This window comes from Camelina sativa, chromosome 14 (genome assembly GCF_000633955.1).
Source record: "Camelina sativa cultivar DH55 chromosome 14, Cs, whole genome shotgun sequence".
Taxonomy (NCBI): Eukaryota; Viridiplantae; Streptophyta; class Magnoliopsida; order Brassicales; family Brassicaceae; genus Camelina; species Camelina sativa.
This window is the reverse complement of record NC_025698.1, coordinates 28,829,922-28,843,379: the sequence shown is the minus strand read 5'-3', so window position 1 is coordinate 28,843,379 and position 13,458 is coordinate 28,829,922. Positions and strand designations below refer to the sequence as shown.

Sequence of the window (13,458 nt, the reverse complement as noted above, 5' to 3'; positions counted from 1 at the left end):
GCCTATGTTCACGTAAACACCAGTTTCTGTCTTCTTCATGTTTAAATGATAGAGATCGGATCAAACTGAGTGGAAGAGATTCATTGAACTCTTTAGAATCTCATCTCTCTCACTCACTCAATGCCTTGTCCTTCTAAGATTTCTCTTCATCACAATTTTTATACATCTCCCTGCTTTTTATTGTTTATTTTTAAAAAAACAAAATAATACTCCCTCCATTTCAAAATATAAGATGTTTTAGAGAAATTTTTTGTTTCATAATATATAATGTTTCAAGTTTGTATGCAACTTTTAGATTAGTTTAGAATTTTATATTATGCAGTATTGTTTCTGATTGATTGAACTTGTTAAAAGTAAAGACTTCTTAATATGCTTATTTTAGCTAAAACATCTTATATTTTGAAATAGAGGGAGTATATATTATTTGCCATTATTCGCAAATATTGTTTTATTCAGCTGCGTTTGCCATATTTCTCTTTTTCTATTTAATAAATATACACACCACGTATAGTTCATTTTTAATGAGAAAAAAAAATACAGGAAGAGAAGTTGGCGAGAGATATAATTGAATATATTATTACAAAAAATTATTGAATATAGTAAAAATTAAACCACGTGCATAAAATTTTAATTTAATACAATCGTATAAAGTTCTTAATCTATAAACGTCTAGTTAAAGTTATTCCATATGCTTTTAAAAGATAAAACAAAAATGAGATGCACCAAAATGTAGTTTATAATCAAGAAAATATATATAGATATTTTAAAACTAATCATAAATATAGTAATAGTAAAGAAATTTGATCACTAACTTATACTATACATATATATAAAGACAGTAAAGATATTTATTTCCACATAGTGAAATTATTATGGTGAGAATATTTGTTGACAAAGTTGTAATTTTATAATTTTATCTTTACATGTAAACAAAATAACTCAATGCATTGCATCTAGTTATAAATATGGTGTGAGGCTAAAGACAATGAAGAAACTAATTATGATAGAAGATTTTTCCCATTTCCAACTTGATTTTTTTTTTTTTCATTTTTGGAGTCTCTGAGTCTGTGACTAAACCAAACCCCAATCGTTCACACACTTTCTCTACTTTTTCCAACAGAAGATAATAAAGAGAGAAGACAGCACACACACACACACAAATAACTTCACCTTTTGATTTATTGTCAGAAGACCTTTTTCACTAATTTCTTTCAAACTCAAATTCTCAAAGAAAACTTTTATTTAAACCAAAAGAGAGCAGAGAGATCTCTCACCGTTGAACTTCAAACAGTACTTGACTTTGTTGTTGGTGGTACTAACAATCTCTCTGCAACACAACACATGCTCTCTTTACACATTCATTGATCACCAACTCCCTCTGCTCTCCTTCTCTCTCTCTCTCTCTCTCTCTCTCTCTCTCTCTTCTCTGTTCTGAATCTTTGGCTAAAGAATCTCCCAAGAAAGCAACACACACACACACACCAACCATGACTTGTATACTAAGTTGTTCTCATGGCGTAGTGATCGCAACCGCCATGGTTTTCTCAAGCACTGCTCTGTTTCTTGCTATTTCCCGCCAATTCTCGTCAGGTACTCAGACATCAGATCAACAAATCCTCCTCCGTTCTTGTCTTTCTTCAGGTACCCTTTTTCACCGATCTTTCTTCTCCGATCATCCTCCTCAGGGCTACAAATTTTTCTAACTTTTCCTTTGATGCAGAAGAGAAGAAGAAACAGAGGAAGAAGAAGAAGAAAGTGAAATTTGCAGAGAATGTGAGAGAGCCGAAAGGTAACGGTGAAGAGTATCGTAAGAAGATGGAGCAACATCTTAAGAGAATTGTACCGGAACAGATGATTAAACCGGAGAAACCCGTTTCGGTTTGTAGAAACGACATGCCTGCTAATCGGATAGCTTTGTACAATGGGATTCTCAGGGACAGAGCTCATCGTGTTCAGTGCTCCTATTGAGCCCCCTTTTTTTTCTTTTACTTTTTTACCCCAACAAAAAAAAAATGTAAGTATAATTATTGTGATTTAGCCATAATTATAATTATTGTGATTTCACCTAAATTATTAGCTTTTCGGATGATTCTTGTATGTAATTTTTCTAGTAGAAAAATCAGCCATGTAATGATTTAGGTGATTTACATTTGAAATAGAGTTTTTAACGACAAAGGAGAGGGTAAAAAACATTCGATTATTTACCAATATCAAACAAAAATCCAGATTTATATATGTTGAAAGAGTCAAAAGTAAAGGGATATATGTTATTATTTATTAATCAACTGGTTTTAAGGATTAAGAAAAAATATTTTATTAATCAACTGGTTTTAAGGGTTAAGAAAATTTAAAAGAATTTTATTAGTTAATAGACTAATAGTAATAAAGAACAGTAGACTTTAAGAAAGATAATGCCATACTATCAATTTCGAATTACAGAAAAATGTTAATCACTAATTTACTTATATATTCTAATATATTTTCTTAACATGTGTGAAAATACTAATGTTTAGATTAGTTAGGGAGGTATTTATTAGAAGAAAAAAAAATGAATTGTTAGTAGTTCGACCGGTTAAATAAATGTTGGTTTGATGCTGTCAGATTTGAGTTATTGTGTTGGAGACAGATGATTTATGTTTGTGGAACCATCATAAATATTTTAAAATTTTAGCTTAGAATCCAAAATATTTATCTGAAACAGAAATAGCAACAACTGTTTCTTTTTGTCGTGAAATGTTTTAAAACATAGATTAATTCAATAAAGTGTTTACATTATTAGTATGTTAGTTTATCTCTCAAATCTTTTGCATAAAGTGAAGAACAGTGTAACTGCAAGCATGATTGTGTATATTCCGAATATTCGACCGACGACTCATAAGTAATATATCGATCAATGATATAACTTTAGTCTTCATAAGATAACACACATGAGACATGTGAATGATCGATGGTTCGTATTCTTTTCAAAATTTGACGGTTTCTTAAAAATATCAGGAAGAAAAAGTACACGACTATATGTATAAGTATATATCATCATTCATCAGTTGTTAATCTTTTGCGTTGATGCTAACCAAGCCAAGCATGTGCTTGCGGCCATTTTTGGGATAAGTAATATTTTGGCCCTAAATTTTCTAAATTTTCCTTTAACTCAGTTGGGAAAAGGTGTAAATATTGCTGATGAGGTCATGGGTTCGAAGCTCGGTATCACCTATTTTTACTTTTTTTTTGCCTAATTATTTTGGGGCTTGCGGCCCACTAATTGTCAGCATCGGCTCTGTCTCCACATGTCAGTGTATGGTGAACTGGAACAAACCGGCGGTCCAAATTGCTAACCGCCAAAACCACGTGACGTTTCACCAAAAATATAATGTTCGTGTCTAAAAATAGTTCTTGTTTAGATTAAAATGTTCAAGTATTATAGATAAATATAGGTCTGAGCATAAAATCCGAATCCGAAAATCCGAACTGTATTCAAACCAAAATAAGCGGATTAAAACCGAACCAATATTAAGAAAATAACCGATCGGTTCTTAGCTTTCATTATTTTGGATATCGGATATTATATGATCCGAACCGATATCCAATAGATATCCGAACATAACCGAACATATAAGACATAGTTTAATATTCCGATTGATATGCCTTATATCCTTTATGTATTTGTATGGTTCCATGAGAATCTTGTCATTTACTTAATTTATATCTTTTTTTGTTTTAATACTCTATTAGTATGGTTATTTGGGTACAATAAGATTAAAAAATATTAAAATAAAAACATGGTCCAATGATTTTTTATTTAATTTTGGTTATCCACAATCATATCCGAACCGATCCAAAATCCACCTCCGAACCGAAACCGATCCGAAATTTATAAATACCCGAATGGATGTTAGAGTCAATACCCAAAAATCCAAAATCCGAAAAATCCGAACCGAATCCAATCCGATATCCGAACGCTCAAGCCTTGATAAATATGTAAAACCATTAAAACCAATCAGGACCATAGCCTCTGTTTAAAACTAGTTTAACATTAACCGGAGAAAAAGAAAGATACTAGTAGTAGTCTAATTTTATTTATTTTCTCACAAGAAGCTTACCCACTAAGTGTAACCTAACTTACCATTACTCTTATATTTGTTTAATACTACTATATTAATTAGGAAGTACAAATATAAAACTAACTTTAAATGTATAAAAAATTACATTTAATTGCCATTTGAAAATTTTAATTAAAATTAATTAATTAATTAATTAAATAAATATAATTAATTAAAAAAAAACAGAAAACCCTCAGAGATGAGAAAAAATCTAGAAAACAAAAAAAAATCTATTCAAAAATCAAAACTAATTTGTGGTTGAAAAAAAATTAAAATAACAGCTAAGATTTTTTTCAAAATACAGATAATTATTAGTTAAAAAAATTATTTTCTCTCTCTAATAAAATTATGGACGAAAATTACTAAATATTTAAAAAATATGAACCAATCAGAATTTCAAAATTAAGATTTTATATCCAAGTATACAATAAAATTATTTTTAATAACTAGAGTTCGAAGATTTTATTAAGATTTCAAATTATGATCCTCCTATCATCTTTCTTTTATTTATTTACAAATTGTTTGGAATTTTCATATAATACTTATGATTAATAAATATGCAAAAAAATTTCTGTGTGATTTGAATTTTTTAAAACGAAGATATATTACTCTTTTTTTTTACGGTAAAAAATATATTACTCAATCTATGGAAAAATGTTTGTTTTAATTTTCACATTGGCGGGTTGGTAAAATTAAACTTATATAGTTGATAAATTAATAAATTATATTTGGTCACAATTATAATATTAAAATTACTATTTCATATTTCACAAAATATTGATGCAAAAACAACAAATAAATATTATAAAATTGTAATATATATCAAAAAATAAAATACTATAATATTATAAAATAATTAGTATTAAAAAAGATATATATAAATTTATAGAAATTAGAAAATATTATCTCAAACAATAATAATTTTTTTATAAAAAATATAACAATAATAATTATTATTATATTATATATTTTTTTTAAATGTTGATCCGTGCTTAATATAAAGGAGAAGAAAACAAAGAAACACTGAGTGAGCCAACAACGGTCCAAAGATGGATAAGGTCGGTCCAAAAGCTAAATAATTCGACAATGCTTTGGACACATGGCTTTTTATGTCGTAAACGGTCCCATTTTTGATTTTTAGAAAAGATTATAAACGGTTTTTTTTTTAAAGTAGAAAAACAAAGTAGATTCTAGTTGCAAAACCTTAAGCATGGTTCATGCCTTTGCACTATTATTTTTCATTTCATCCTGTTGTTATATAATAGCTTTTTTATCAATATGACAGCAAGCTTTTACCATTATCAAACGGGTTATTTTATTTCTCGTTTCTGAGGGTATTGAAAATTTAGAGGATCAAAACGAGTTATATCTACTTATGACTGTAATAAATTAATAATAGGTAAATTGGTTAGACAAATTGTAAAACGAGAGATTTGACGTCAAAGTTGCCTTAGAAAGAACATTTTTTTTTATAAATCAAACTGAAAAACAATTGAATTTTGATAATCTAATATTTGTTCCAGTGTACCGTTTACAACTATGTATTGAATGTCTGACAATAGAGTGGCCACAGTTGTTTGGAAATTCAAATTTTATACACGGTGACAAAATTAAAGTCTCTAGTTTATATGTTGTAAATTCGATTAAAAAATAATTAAAAATTAAAGAAGAATTTCAAGAATAAACGAAAATGATGTTTGATCTTTCTAAGAATTTGCTAGCTCAAGGTGGTTTGGTCTTGTGTCACGATTATTCATCATCTTTATTTATAAATTCCATTTAAGAAAGAAAAAAAAATTGAAAAGAAAAGAATCTTGTGATTATCCAGAAAAATGTTGTAGAACTAGAAGAAACAAGAACCTACTCGGGTTTAGGTTCCATAGTGAAATAAACCCAGAATCTCTTCGAAACTTCTAGCACCTCTCAGAAACAATTACCATAAACCCTAATCCCATCCTTATAAATCCATCAATTCTTGGCTTTTTCTTTCAAACCCAAAGATAACAAGAAAACAAAAAAAAGAATCAAGAGAAATATCGATTTGCAAATTAACAATGGCTCTAGCTCGTCTAGCTTTGAGAAACCTTCAACAAAAATTGTCTCCTAGTCTGATTGGTCAATCTTGTGAAAGGGGTATGGCCAGTAATCGACATAATCCAGTGAAGCTAAACAGATACATGGCTACTTCGACTACTAGTGAACAACTAGAAGAAAAGAAGAACACACAAGTGAGTGTGTCCGAGAAGAAATCTCCTCAACGCAATACCCCCCGGAGACGTGGCCGCAAAAGTCTCTTGCGTAACACTGACGATCATGGCTACTTCGCTCCTGCCCTAAATGGTACGTTTGTATTTCTTTGATCTATATAATTATCAGAAGCACGAATAATTTCATTTTAGTTTTTTTTATCATTGAAATACATTTTTAGCAAAATTATCACTACTTTTATTTTTGTTCTGTTTTTAGATTGATTATCAAAATTATAAAATGATAAGAGTTCTTCATCACATTACAATTATATTCTGAAAAATTCAAGAGGAACCGTTGCAAATCTTGACTTTTGAAATTTTGGATATTTAGATATTCGTTAAAACGATCCAAGATTTTTTGTATATATATATATAACAGGAAATTTTGGATTATTTTACATTTTCGTTGCATAAGTCACATCAACTTAATTAACTTCTCTCTCATTTTGCTTGAAAACAGAGTTTTTCACTCCAAGTCTAGGAAACGCTCTGATGCAAGCAACAGAGAACATAAACAGAATTTTCGACAACTTCAACATTAGAACATCCCAACTAATGGGTCAAGTGAAAGAGCAAGACGACTGTTACAAACTCAGATACGATGTTCCAGGGCTAACCAAAGATGACGTGAAGATCACGGTAGATGATGGAGTCTTGGTGATTAAAGGAGAACACAAGGCGGAAGAAGAAAAAGGCTCACCTGAAGAAGACGAGTACTGGTCTTCAAAGAGTTATGGTTACTACAACACGAGCTTGTCGTTGCCTGATGATGCTAAGGTTGAGGAGATCAAAGCAGAGCTCAAGAACGGTGTGCTCAATGTTGTGATTCCTAGGACGGAGAAGCCAAAGAAAGATGTTCAGGAGATATCTGTTGAGTAAGAGCCTAAGTGGTACGAGTGTTGTGTTTGGTTCTTTTGGTGGAATAAGCCAAGAATGTTGTACTCGTTTTATGTTTGTAATGCGAATGGAATAAATTGCTATTTACAGTAATTGATCTGTGCAAAAGAAAGAAGCCAAAAGTGATGATACAATATGATAGACCAAATGAACAAGCAAGGAATGCTGTATTGTTTGGGTGTTTGATTTGCTATTTGTATGCTAATTTCGTAATTACTGTACGCAAAATATAGCCAAAAATATAAACACAAGAAGTCCATATCTGTAATGCACAGTATTAGTGATTTGTTTTTTTTTGCTCATTTTGTATGCTATACATGTAGTCATGTTCTACATATTCCATTTTCCATTTTGTTACGCATTAAATTATATGTTATTAATAAATACAGTATTTTAGTGTATTGTTCAGTTTCTTTTTCAGAAAAAATAATCTTATTTGAAATAAACTATAATATTTGAATATGTTTAGGAAAATAGTAGAAAATATTGCTTTGTGTAAAATACCACATTTTACAAAATTTTGTAATGTTAATGATAAGAAAGAAGGAAAAAACAATACATTTGATTACCAGTTATTATTAATTTTAAAAAAAACAATAAAAAATGAATAAAATAAAATAAAGAAGAAAACGGACTGCAAGGTCCAAAAATATCTTGTGAANCGGCCATAATTTCAGAGAGGTGGCTTTCTATATAGACTGTTCAGATTTGGTGAAGATGGTGTCTTCTCCTTCCGACTGGCCAGCTTTCTCGGTGTACCTTGACGACATCAAGATTGATATGGAGGAATTTTCTTCTTTCTCTTTATCTTTAGTTTCTAGAAATGCTAATGTAAGTGCAGATTTTTTGGCATGCCAAACGCGTACATCTCCACATCAAGTTTTGTTTGTAAACAATTTCCCTTCCAATTAGTTCATTTGAACTGATTTTTTGTCGAAAAGGAAAAAAAATTAGTGTATCGTTCAGTTTTTTTTGTTAAAAATATAATAATATTTGAATAAACTATAATATTTGAATATTTTTTAAGGAAAAAATTGCTTTGTGTAAAAGAACAATTTTTACAAATTTTTTGTAATGTTAACACATTTGATTATCAGTTATTATTAAATTTTTAAAATAACAAATATGAATAAAATAAAATAAAGAGAAAACGAACTGTAAGATCCAAAAATATCTTGTGAAGAAAAATGGCGACAGCGTTTTCCAACACAAGTCCAAGCTCCAACCTTTACCTTCATCGCTTCCGTCAAAGCCTCTCTCTTCCATCTCAGTCGTGCTTTTCACCGTCTCCGTTGTCTCGGCTTCATCCTCAGACCCAGACCCTTTTCTTCGTCGCCACTCCCGTCCGCGTAAGACGCATCGCCGTCGCTCCTCTCGGCCCTCCAACGCCGCCTAGTCCCGACCCACCTCCGCCTAAAAACAAGACTGAGCCCACAAGTTTGTCTTTCCCTTCTTACTATGTTTCAACTCTGAGTTCTTGATTTTGTTTACTGCTAATTCTTGTTTTTTCAATCATTCGAATTCGATGAAATTGCATTACAGAATTCGAATTGGGAATAGTTTCTTGCTGGTATTGATTCTTAGATACAGAAAACATCGAATTACCCAAGATCGATTAGGGTTTATGCCTAAAGTTTTGATCTTTGTGTTGTGACCGTTTATGTTAAGGAAGCATTACAAAGATTTAGAAAACTTCTCCTTTTACAACTTGTGAATGTTTGGTCTTTAAGTCTTTATAACAATCAGTTGGATTCACAGTTGTGGTTTGGTGTCACATCTTGTTTCATTGACTTTAAAAAGAATTTTTCTTTTATTTCTTTGTATAGGTCTTGTGGGAGTAGCGTCGATGATTCAAGATCGTGTAAAGATCTTTACTGCAGTACTAATTTGGATCTCTCTCTTCTTCTGGGCTTCAGCATTACAAGGAAGAGATAGAGGAAGTGGTAAAGGAAAGAAGGGTTCGAGATTCAAGTAGTATTAGATAGTTTGGTGTGGTGATGATTGATGTGTGTGTATATATAATATACTACTACCAAGTATGATTCTTTCTTGTAACAAACATTACAGTTTATACTAGAAACTAGATTTTGCTCTTCTTCCTTCACATGAAAAGGAAACAAATTCTTTTGCGATATCTCTCGGTGGGAGGAGCTATCGAGATTGCTCTACATTTGCTATCATGCTGGTGATGAAACTAAAGTAACTTTGTATTGAGATCAAAACGCTCTTGGATCATTGTTTTCTGAATGCTGGTTTCAGTGTAGATGGCTAGAAGAAGATGTAGATGTGTATTGGGTTTGTGCGTGATTCAGCCAAATGGGTAAAACGGCAGCGGTTCTTATGTTTGAATTTGTGGCATTAAATGGGCCATTAAACTTGGTTGGGCTTCAGCATACCCTTTTTGATTGGCTTCTCTAATCCAAAATTTCCCAAATATTCAATTTCTGTAGATAGATAGATAATATATTTAAAACAGTGGTTGTGATTATTGATGATATGAAAAAGAAATAACTGGATTTAGGCAAATCTTATTCAAAACTGGGTTAATGAATCAACCAGCACATGATTAGTTGGACCTCTTTTGGTTAAAGGCTGGTAGAAAGTTAGAAATGGCAGTTTATGATATAAAGCTAACATTTTATTTCTGACCACACTGACTATTTAACAATCTAACCAAATAGAGATTTATGGTGACCAAAACATTAAAAAAAAAAAAACAAATAGAGATTCTTCCTTATGTTTAATTAGATTTTATCTGATCTTTAACAAATATATCCCCAAAGAGATCTTCACACACCATGAAAAAATCTAATATATGAACTTTTGTTTCTACAAAAAAAATTTGCAAGAACCAAGATTCAAATTTAAGAAATTTTGATTAGTTGTCATGAGTCATCAACAACAGGACATGAAGGAAAGCTTAAAAATTCAAAAATATAATACATAGAATAATACCTTTTAAATCTATTACTATATAAATACTATATGTGTGGATATGCACAATCATTCCCACTAATATTATAATGTGATTCTTTATAAAGTGTATAAATTTTCAAATTAAAACAGCTAAACAAACACACAACCCACATTCAAAAAGTGGCGAAGAATATTCTAAGAAAAAAATGTTTCTCTTCTTCAAGAAGTAAAATCGAATTCTCTCTCTCTCTCTCTCTCTCATTAAGCACCAAAGAGGTTTCTGTTTTTTTTTTTTTTTTTGCTTTGCTGTTACATTCTCCAGGATTGAAAAAAGGCGTTACCTTTACTCTTCTCTTCTCTGTCCTCTTTGCAGTAACGAAGAAGAGTGTAGAAACGAAAAAGATCACTTTTTTTTTTTTGCTTGTGGGTTGTTTCAAAGATGCAATTGTTTAGTTGCTTTTGCTGTGGAAAGGGATTTGATCGGTACGTATGAGTTTTTCTCTTGATTTCAACTTTGATTTGGCTTTATGGGTTTTATCTAATTGTTGTGTTCTTCAAAAATCTGTTCTTGGTTTTATCCGTTTTGGTTAGGGTTTATGTGATTTATATCATTTCTCTCGAGTTCTCTTGAATCTAGGAGGAGTCTATTTAATGTTCAAAATTTGGTATTTGGTGTAAAGTTTGGATTTTTCGAACTGTAATCTACTGTTGGATAAGCTAAAGATTCGGATTTGATAGACCTGAGAAGAAACTAAGGTGTGTTTGTTTCGATGTCACAAATTACACAGGAAGAAGAAGGTGAAAACGGAGCCATCATGGAGGATTTTTTCACTCAAGGAGCTTCACGCAGCCACAAACAGTTTTAATTACGATAACAAGCTCGGTGAAGGTCGATTTGGCAGTGTCTATTGGGGTCAGCTATGGGATGGATCTCAAGTAATGATATATCTATGACTTACTTGATATATAGAAATCTGTTATGTTCTCAAGTAATGATATATCTGTTCTTTTCCGGGTCAGCATTGTATCGAATTAGTGTGTATAACTGTTTTGAGTTAGTAGAATCACAATGTGTAGATTTTGGTCTCTTTGATCTTCATATTGTAATGTGTTTTGTTGTTGTTGTTGTTTGTAGATTGCAGTCAAGAGATTGAAGGCATGGAGTAGTAGAGAAGAGATAACTTTTGCTGTAGAAGTCGAGATTCTTGCCCGTATCCGCCACAAGAATCTATTGAGTGTAAGAGGTTACTGTGCTGAAGGACAAGAAAGACTCATTGTGTATGACTACATGCCAAATTTGAGCCTGGTCTCTCATCTTCATGGTCAGCATTCATCTGATTCGCTTCTTGATTGGACCAGGCGGATGAATATTGCTGTAACCTCTGCTCAGGCTATCGCGTAAGTCCTCTTCAGGATCAAGATAGTTCATATAGAGTGGAAGTATCTACTGTAGTTCATATAGAGTGGAAGTATCTACTGTTGAATGATTTTTGCTTTTTTTTTTTGTGTATTTGTACAGCTACTTGCACCATTTTGCCACACCTCGAATAGTCCATGGAGATGTGAGAGCAAGCAATGTGCTGCTAGACTCTGAATTTGAAGCTCGGGTTACAGATTTCGGATATGGTAAGATGATGCCTGATGATGCAGGAAATGGAGGTAACAAAATCACCAAGGGTAATAACATTGGGTATCTCTCACCAGAATGTATCGAATCAGGACAAGAATCAGACATGGGAGATGTGTATAGTTTTGGTGTTGTTTTGCTGGAGCTTGTGACTGGTAAGAGACCTATTGAAAGGGCAAGCTTAACAACAAAACAGGGTATTACCGAATGGGTTTTACCTTTGGTTTACGAAAAAAAGTTTGGTGAAATTGTGGATCAAAGGCTGAATGGGAAGTATGAGGAAGACGAGCTGAAAAGGGTAGTTTTGATTGGGCTTATTTGTGCTCAGAGGGAGCCAGAGAAGAGACCAACAATGTCTGAAGTTGTGGAGATGCTGATGAATGAAACAAAGGAGAAAATGTCTCAACATGAAGCTAATCCACTCTTCAATGGAAACAATGTAGGGGAACTTTTAGATGAAAGCTCAGAGATCACTGCAGAAGAGAGAGATCATCAGTAACAAGAACAAGAATAGATAAAAATCTCTGTCATTCGATTTCACATATTCTTTATTTATATCTTGTGAGAATCTGTTTTTGGTTGTGTTTGCTTTTTTAGAGTGGGCTGTGCTTGTTTTTAGAAAAGCTAAGTTGTTTTTTTTTAATTGTGTTTTTTCAGTTTTAAGATTCTGAGTTTGATCATTGATGCTTGAGAGGTTGTAAGAGAGTGTAGAGTGGTACATATATGGTCTTAATGAGAAAAAGTATTTCTGATAAAAAACATATGATCATATATATTATGAGCCCTGAGTTAACCTTTGATGAAGAAGATTCAGTTGGACCCTGGATCCAGCACAGGAAGACGGCAATGCAAACTGATTGATTTATCGGTTTGACGGGTTCCCGGAACCAAGAACTGGAAGATCACTGTCAAGCAAGCACCTTGAGGAGCAATCCCATAGAAAGCAGAATCTGGTTTGGTCAAGTGATACTGAAGACTCTTCGAGAAGTGCTTTACACTCACTTGCACAGACTGAGCATCACCTCTAGCAATAGCTCTCTCTGAACGAGCCTGAGCACTTAAGTTCCTATCCTCAACAGGAGCTTGAGTTTTCTCGCCAATAACCGAAAGCCTCTGGAACTCAGTGCCAAGCCTAATCAAAGTCGTCGAGATTTGCACTTGCAGATCACCGTGCTTGCTTATCGTGACATTAAGAACATCCCCAACATGTCTCATATGATCCACAAAGTTCTGAAGCTGATTCGGATCTTGTACCTGAACAAGAGTCGGAGGCAAGTCTTGAGCCGAGTCAAGCGCAGTCTGAAGCTCGATAACTTGAGACCGAGACAGCGGTTTCGAAATCGGAACATCTTGAATAACAGCAGACTTGTATCCTTTAGTCTCAAAAGTGAGAAACGGCATCGGCTGTGTACAGTTAGGAGGAAGCTTCTTCACCAATTTGATCTGCAATCTATTAGAAGCTAACCCACCACTGAACTCAGTACAAATGCTAACACTGCTCTTCACCGCTCTATACAAAAGAGCAACATCCAAGGAGAAAGCAATACGGTCCTCGTTCTGACTCGATATACGGTAATCATCAAAGAGAACATCTTTGCGAAACTGAGCAATGCATTGGACTCCATCACCATTGAGAAGGTTATGAAGGAAGAACAAGTGTTCTTTAGTGAGA

The 13,458-nt window shown here is 32.6% G+C and overlaps 5 protein-coding genes across 8 annotated transcripts in view; 4 read left to right on the top strand and 1 right to left on the bottom strand.

The window, feature by feature from the left end:
- LOC104742758 lies at window positions 985-2,175 on the top strand. 2 transcript variants are annotated; one of them, XM_010463798.2, is made up of 2 exons: window positions 985-1,641; window positions 1,724-2,175. In XM_010463798.2, the coding sequence occupies exons 1-2, from the start codon at window positions 1,488-1,490 to the stop codon at window positions 1,966-1,968; spliced, it is 399 nt and encodes a 132-aa protein (XP_010462100.1). In that variant the 5' UTR covers window positions 985-1,487; the 3' UTR covers window positions 1,969-2,175. The 2 variants fall into 2 exon arrangements, with proteins under 2 accessions (XP_010462100.1, XP_010462099.1); XM_010463797.1 differs by having other exon boundaries at window positions 989-1,641; window positions 1,721-2,175.
- LOC104742757 (26.5 kDa heat shock protein, mitochondrial-like) lies at window positions 5,911-7,336 on the top strand. Its single transcript, XM_010463796.1, has 2 exons — window positions 5,911-6,437; window positions 6,807-7,336. Exons 1-2 carry the CDS (start codon window positions 6,152-6,154, stop codon window positions 7,223-7,225), a joined length of 705 nt encoding a protein of 234 aa, XP_010462098.1. The 5' UTR covers window positions 5,911-6,151; the 3' UTR covers window positions 7,226-7,336.
- On the top strand, window positions 8,401-9,347 carry LOC104742756. The gene is made up of 2 exons (XM_010463794.1): window positions 8,401-8,680; window positions 9,070-9,347. Exons 1-2 carry the CDS (start codon window positions 8,431-8,433, stop codon window positions 9,216-9,218), a joined length of 399 nt encoding a protein of 132 aa, XP_010462096.1. The 5' UTR covers window positions 8,401-8,430; the 3' UTR covers window positions 9,219-9,347.
- On the top strand, window positions 10,285-12,545 carry LOC104742753 (PTI1-like tyrosine-protein kinase At3g15890). 2 transcript variants are annotated; one of them, XM_010463789.2, is made up of 5 exons: window positions 10,285-10,435; window positions 10,533-10,642; window positions 10,948-11,095; window positions 11,295-11,557; window positions 11,679-12,545. In XM_010463789.2, the coding sequence occupies exons 2-5, from the start codon at window positions 10,599-10,601 to the stop codon at window positions 12,283-12,285; spliced, it is 1,062 nt and encodes a 353-aa protein (XP_010462091.1). In that variant the 5' UTR covers window positions 10,285-10,435; window positions 10,533-10,598; the 3' UTR covers window positions 12,286-12,545. The 2 variants fall into 2 exon arrangements, with proteins under 2 accessions (XP_010462091.1, XP_010462090.1); XM_010463788.2 differs by lacking the exon at window positions 10,285-10,435 and having other exon boundaries at window positions 10,442-10,642.
- LOC104742754 overlaps window positions 12,544-13,458 on the bottom strand; it is a 3,366-nt gene continuing 2,451 nt past the window's right edge. Inside the window, exon 3 of one of the 2 annotated variants that reach the window (XM_019235199.1) lies at window positions 12,544-13,388. In XM_019235199.1, coding sequence (XP_019090744.1) covers window positions 12,597-13,388 — 792 coding nt within the window. In that variant the 3' untranslated portion in view covers window positions 12,544-12,596. Of the gene's footprint in view, window positions 13,415-13,458 lie in introns of both variants that reach the window. The other variant, XM_010463790.2, reaches the window with a different exon arrangement.

Coding starts and splice junctions, on each gene's coding strand:
- LOC104742757 (XM_010463796.1), top strand. CDS start 6,152: ATGGCTCTAGCTCGTCTAGCTTTGAGAAACCTTCAACAAAAATTGTCT. Junction 6,438..6,806: donor CTTCGCTCCTGCCCTAAATG/GTACGTTTGTAT, acceptor GCTTGAAAACAG/AGTTTTTCACTCCAAGTCTA.
- LOC104742756 (XM_010463794.1), top strand. CDS start 8,431: ATGGCGACAGCGTTTTCCAACACAAGTCCAAGCTCCAACCTTTACCTT. Junction 8,681..9,069: donor AAACAAGACTGAGCCCACAA/GTTTGTCTTTCC, acceptor TTCTTTGTATAG/GTCTTGTGGGAGTAGCGTCG.
- LOC104742758 (XM_010463797.1), top strand. CDS start 1,488: ATGACTTGTATACTAAGTTGTTCTCATGGCGTAGTGATCGCAACCGCC. Junction 1,642..1,720: donor CCGTTCTTGTCTTTCTTCAG/GTACCCTTTTTC, acceptor CCTTTGATGCAG/AAGAGAAGAAGAAACAGAGG.
- LOC104742753 (XM_010463789.2), top strand. CDS start 10,599: ATGCAATTGTTTAGTTGCTTTTGCTGTGGAAAGGGATTTGATCG. Junction 11,096..11,294: donor AGCTATGGGATGGATCTCAA/GTAATGATATAT, acceptor TGTTGTTTGTAG/ATTGCAGTCAAGAGATTGAA. Junction 11,558..11,678: donor ACCTCTGCTCAGGCTATCGC/GTAAGTCCTCTT, acceptor GTATTTGTACAG/CTACTTGCACCATTTTGCCA.